The 5,785-nt window shown below is 43.5% G+C and overlaps 2 protein-coding genes across 3 annotated transcripts in view; one reads left to right on the plus strand and one right to left on the minus strand.

Annotated features, from left to right (window-relative positions):
* The window catches only part of LOC106815799 (histone-binding protein RBBP4), a gene marked incomplete at its 3' end in the record, with an annotated part of 11,059 nt that extends 6,230 nt beyond the window's left edge, over positions 1-4,829 (minus strand). The window contains 3 exon segments of one of the 2 annotated variants that reach the window (XM_014820305.1): positions 576-721; positions 1,782-1,929; positions 4,735-4,829. In XM_014820305.1, the coding sequence (XP_014675791.1) occupies positions 576-721; positions 1,782-1,929; positions 4,735-4,753 (313 nt within the window). 2 annotated transcript variants of the gene reach the window in all.
* Positions 4,830-5,031: 202 nt separating this feature from the next.
* Positions 5,032-5,785, plus strand: part of LOC106815796 (ralBP1-associated Eps domain-containing protein 1-like) — a 12,234-nt gene continuing 11,480 nt past the window's right edge. Inside the window, exon 1 of the mRNA XM_014820303.1 lies at positions 5,032-5,330. Within this exon, the coding sequence (XP_014675789.1) occupies positions 5,181-5,330 (150 nt within the window). The 5' untranslated portion in view covers positions 5,032-5,180. The remainder of the gene's footprint in view (positions 5,331-5,785) is intronic.

Below are 5,785 nucleotides of genomic sequence, written 5' to 3' on the forward strand. Positions count from 1 at the left end.
TACTGTACCGCACCACCGCACACTGACACCGCCTCGTACACATCCTCCCTTCTCACTGTCATAGTGTTCATGCTACTACTGTATCTCACTACCACACACTGACACCACCTCGTACACATCCCTCCCTTCTCACTGTCATAGTGTTCATGCTACTACTGTACCACACTACCGCACACTGACACCACCTCGTACACATCCCTCCCTTCTCACTGTCATAGTGTTCATGCTACTACTGTACCGCACCACCGCACACTGACACCGCCTCGTACACATCCCTCCCTTCTCACTGTCATAGTGTTCATGCTACTACTGTACCGCACCACCGCACACTGACACCACCTCGTACACATCCCTCCCTTCTCACTGTCATAGTGTTCATGCTACTACTGTACCGCACCACCACACACTGACACCACCTCGTACACATCCCTCCCTTCTCACTGTCATAGTGTTCATGCTACTACTATATCTCACTACCACACACTGACACCACCTCGTACACATCCCAGGTGTAGAAATGAACTTTCAGGGATCAATCAGGGAGTATTTGACTCCGGACTCGCGCGCTGACATACCTCCCTTCTCGCTGTCATAGTGCGATGCATCAAATTGAGCATCATCGTTCGGCAGCTGCACGCTAGCAATCACTAGATGATTCTGCTCATCGGAGGTGTGTGTGCCGAGTATGAGCCGGTGAATTGTGTAGTCCTTGCCCTCCGGCCTGCAATGTAGGTTGGAAGTGTGGTAAGCAAAGGTACGGTAACAGGGTGCCAAATTAACGTGAATCCGGAGTCAAATACTCCCCGATTTAATGTTGGACTCCCTGATTTGACCTATGCAGGAGTCCGTGTGGCTCCCTGAAAATTCTGCTACATACTAACTAGTTTGTTCCAGAGCACAGCCTCGCGGAATTACCGTATTTTTCCAGCAAATGTCCAAAGAAAATTTGAAAGGAGTTTTGAACTTCAGACTCCCTCTTTTTAATGGCAGGGAGCAGGGTTTCTTATACATAAGAGGCACAGTGGCGCACCACCGTTGTCAAATTTAACATTGATCACCGTTGTGAAAATGTTCCTGTATTTACCCGCCGTTGTCAAAATAGTGTCAACCCAAAAATAAATAGATCACCACATGCTTATTCTGGCATATTTAGATTGCCATGTGCATTTATTGAGTCATGTGACGTGGGGTACGGCATGCCTTTGAATCCATCATGCGCATTTTTCCCCCAAACTGGCTATTACCTCCTTTGTCTAATTTTCCCTCCTAAGAAACCCTGGGGAGTCCGTCGGACTCTCTTGTTCAAAAGTTAAATTCTACCCCTGCAGTAACGCTAGAAAATCACGCTCGGCTGAACTACAATCTGATATTGCATCGCCATGCTTCATAACAGCACCGATGGCAATATTTGTGGTTTGGGCAATAACAATAATATTGTTTGTTTGCCGTTACTCGACCGACCCGCCAAAAAGCGGCACTCAAACTTTTTTATTGATCTTGCCCATTCTTTTTTTTTACAAATTGTATCAGTGTACATTATATAAATTTGTAGGCAATACATTATATGTACCAAGCAAAACAAACATTCAACATAAAAGGTATCTCCACACAAGCACACCCGAGCATGTAGACACCATGCTGAATTTGTAAAAAGACCCCCCTTAAAAAAAAGCCTACCTGCCCACCCAAACTTTTCAGCCTGGGTCGCGTGAAGGCAAACAAAGATTTTTTTTAATTGTGGCCCGAGTAAAAAGTAGCTGTGGTAACATACACGCACACACCTGGTGACATCTGGTAACCACTGTGATGTGAGACTCGGCCACTCGAGCGCGTGGGTCATTACAAGGTCGTAGAGGAACGGCGTGTTCTTCTTCCATATCTTGTACTCCTCGTTAATCACTCGCTCCTCCACCGCATCGTCGAAGCCGCCTGCAATTAATCACAATTAATAATCGCACGCCAAATTATTAAAACAAATGTTTACAGCACATCCTCACTAGCCTAAATTTATAATATCATCATGATGCAGGGCATGAAATTAGCCAAAAAGTCAACTAGCCAAAATGTCAAATTAGCCAAAATGTCAATTAGCCAAAGGCCCATCCAAAATTCTAAACAGGCCCTTAATTTTGTTTAATTGATTCCATTAATAATAAAAGTATTAGCTTTGTGTTTACTAGGCATACTCTACACTGTGATGTACTTGTATGTAAATAGTTGAAACTCGGATATATGCACAGAGAGATATATCCATTGCCAACGAGGTCACGTTTTAAACAAAACAACCGAACGAAACTGTCGAATGAAATATAGTGTGTATAGTATATAGTATGCCAGGGTTCAACATTAACTTTTTATTTCACTAGCCCATTGGGCTAATAACTGAGGAAAACCACTAGCCATGACCTAACTTGCACTAGCCCAGACCCAGACCATTGTTAGGGAAAACTTTATTTAAATAAGAGTGTGTCATCGTATGAATTCATAGATGCTGTTTCCCGCGCTTTAAATCGCGCGTGGGCCGAGTTCACGTGCAGCATTCGTATTCTACCACGGGCATACACGAGCGCACGGTTTATCGATCGTCTACTGCGGCTGGCCGAAAGCCACGTTATTGTTTTTGCCGAAGGGTAGACTGGTATCCGGCCTTACGCTCTGCTAGACAATGTACACGCTCTGCGACAAACAGTGCGGCCGCGAACCAGAGGTGAACTTTCAGTGCAATATTATATATGACCAATTCTAACACGACCAGTCGGGCTACTAGCACTCTGGTTGTATGCGACCTGACCAAGCATTTACCCGACTAGGTCGGTCGGACGTGGGTTAGTGTCGAACCCTGTATGCGCAATGTAAATATGAGAACTGCGAGTTTATAAATGAGAAATGGCGACCCATTGCATTTAGGTTCAAGCGCACTTAGCTTTAAAGCTCTATGACGAGCAGCCTCCCCCCCCCCAACTCACTTCCAGTCCAAGCCAGCCAGATTTATACATGAACGGCCCCACACACACACACACAACCATGTTCATTCACCGTACAATCGTGTAGCACGGGTAGTTTTGAATAATTAAATGACACTCTCGACCATTTACATTGCTGTGGAGTGCAGTCTGCGAAATTAACCACTGGGCCGGTATCCGAGGCCATTAAATAAATTACCCGTATTAAGTACCAGTAAGTAATATACCAGTATATTAATACCAGTAAGTAAATTTTCCGGGGGGCCAATGAAACTGGTAAATGAACAAGCCCGATAGGCCAGTGGAAAAAAAATAGAGTAAATGGTATATTAATGATATTTCAGCTTCTTTATGTGATGATCAGTCTGAGAATTTACCGACATTCCCGCTATTTTGTATAAAAATTTACCGATATTTACCGATAGGGCATCATATTCCCGATCTTAAGTAGGGGAAGTAACTAGTCAACACCATGCGTGTTTGTCACCGCTAGAAGTCGCAACAACTTCCGGTTCGGTTTCTCTTTTCATAATATGATGATCATTGATTCAGCCTGTAAAACCTAGTGTGGGCCAGTGAATTATACATTTCTACAGGCCCGCTGGGCCAATGAGGGTGGAAGTTTTTCGTGCAGACTGGGAGTGGGAGTTTCTTCGCAGCAGTTTATCGACTTCGAATTTGGCACTTTAGTTTTTCCACCCAATTTATCTTTCCGTGAATTTGTGCAGTGGTGTGTGCATGGTGAAATTTAGATACAATAATGTAACCCAACAAGATTAGGGTTACAACGCGAGCCTATTCTTTTCTTTGGAGGAGCCAGCGAGTGATTCAATCAGGGGGGGTTTTATGGAGCGTTTTTCGAGACTAGAACTTTTAAACTGGGTTTATTCTAAACACGAACCTTTCTCCGCTATCCTGGGACTTACTATGTATCACAATACTCAGTATTAAACTAATAGAACTTGTTACAAAAATACGCATAGCGTTTGGTGGTGGCCTAGGTGAGCCGAACGCTATGCGCATTGGGAATCTATACGTCACAGGTCAACACAAATGGCGCTCGAAATAGCGCTGCTCGTCACTTCGAAATTTTGTAACAGGTTATAATAGTTTAATACAGAGTATTGTGATAGAAACCGCCCTGAGTGAATCACTCTGGGGCTCCTCCAAATAAAATAATAGGCTCGCATTGTAACCCTACTCTTGTTGGGTTACGGTACATTATTGTATCAAGGTGAAATTGTGTACCTGGTTTCGCAGGGGAGCCTATAAAACGGTACTTATGGCAAACTTTTAGTAATAATAGGTGGACGAGAATAGATAAACATTAGGACTTTGGTAGTAAATACATTTCGTGTTTATTTACCATCATTTTATTATTGAAACGGCCAAGTGGCTTTGGTCATGTATCATTTTAGTGTGCGAGGAGCCGTTTTTACGCCTTATACCCGCTCGTTAGCGTTTTAACTCATAAAAACGTACAATCGCGAGGTAAATGCAACAGTTAGCACGCGAATAAGAAGTTCTTAAATAACATGCAGCTTCTAGGTGTAGTTATTAAATAGGATTTTGGCGCGTGACAAGCTGCGAATAGGGGCCCCTACAGCATTTTTTCCTTTGTCCAGTCCTACCGGTCGTCAAACTAAGGGTCAATTTCTAAGGCGCCATTCTTAACTAACGAACGATGCTGTGGATAGAATGATGGTCTCATGGAGTCCTCAAAGCTTTCAAATATATCGTATTATCTATACAGAAGGACAGAATTGTTTACCTGCTTCTTTATCTGTCATTTTCGGGAACTTTTAAAGTCAAATTTCGCCGGTATCACAGTACTTGCACAATGGGCACATGCGCAGAAAACCCCGCCAAATTCCTCTCGCAAATTCACACACATATTTATTGCCAGTTATTTGCACTAATTAAATTTGCCTTGCATAAAATTTTTATATTTAAAATAAATATTATTGTAAAATTTACAGCAACACTCTTTTAACTATATTAAGATATAACTCTAAATAAAATCGTAAAAAATCTCTTACAATGACCGATCTGACCGATCGACAGATCGTCAAATATGGCGACCATCATGTGAAAACTGGGAGGAATTCGTCACCGTGAATATCACTTCGTAGTTTCAACATAAAAACAAGCACACGCTGTGGTTCATAGTTAAATAATATTCAGATACCTAGGGCTTTATTCGGACTGGTCGCAGGCATGGAGGCGCTGAAATTGAATGAGCACGAGCAGCGAGTTTACGCCGAACTGTTTACAAGCTGTGATGTGGATAACAGCGGCAGAGTTCCGTGGACGAAAGCCAGCGAAATATTCCGAGCGTCTCAGCTGCCAGGTGACACTATACAGAAAGTAAGCATTGCAAGAAAGAAGTCGATCGATGTCTCTGTACAACACCGGTCCAACCGCCCGCCCCCTAGTAACGCGGTTTAAATGCGGTTTAGAAATCTTAACCGCAAAAATTACTATTTTAGATGCAAGTTCCAAAAAAGTTATTACTAGACAGAGGGCACTCACGGAGAGTGCATACCTCCGCCAGCATGTAACATGTATGTGTATAACAGCTGGCTCGCTGCTGGCTGCTGCTGACTGGACGCCCTAAGGCGAGCCGCTGCTGACTCGACGCCCTAAGGCGAGCTGCTGCTGAATCGATCGCGCGAACACTAGTGGCTACACACACACACGAACACACACACGAGACCGATTACATTACCTCCTTGGCGGAGGTAAATATTTATATTTATATATTAATGCCTGCTGTTGGGGGTATTAATGCCTGCTGTTGGGGGCACTATGCTCTCATAGTG

The sequence above is a fragment of the Priapulus caudatus genome, unplaced genomic scaffold (assembly GCF_000485595.1).
Source record: "Priapulus caudatus unplaced genomic scaffold, Priapulus_caudatus-5.0.1 Scaffold1202, whole genome shotgun sequence".
Taxonomy (NCBI): domain Eukaryota; kingdom Metazoa; phylum Priapulida; class Priapulimorpha; order Priapulimorphida; family Priapulidae; genus Priapulus; species Priapulus caudatus.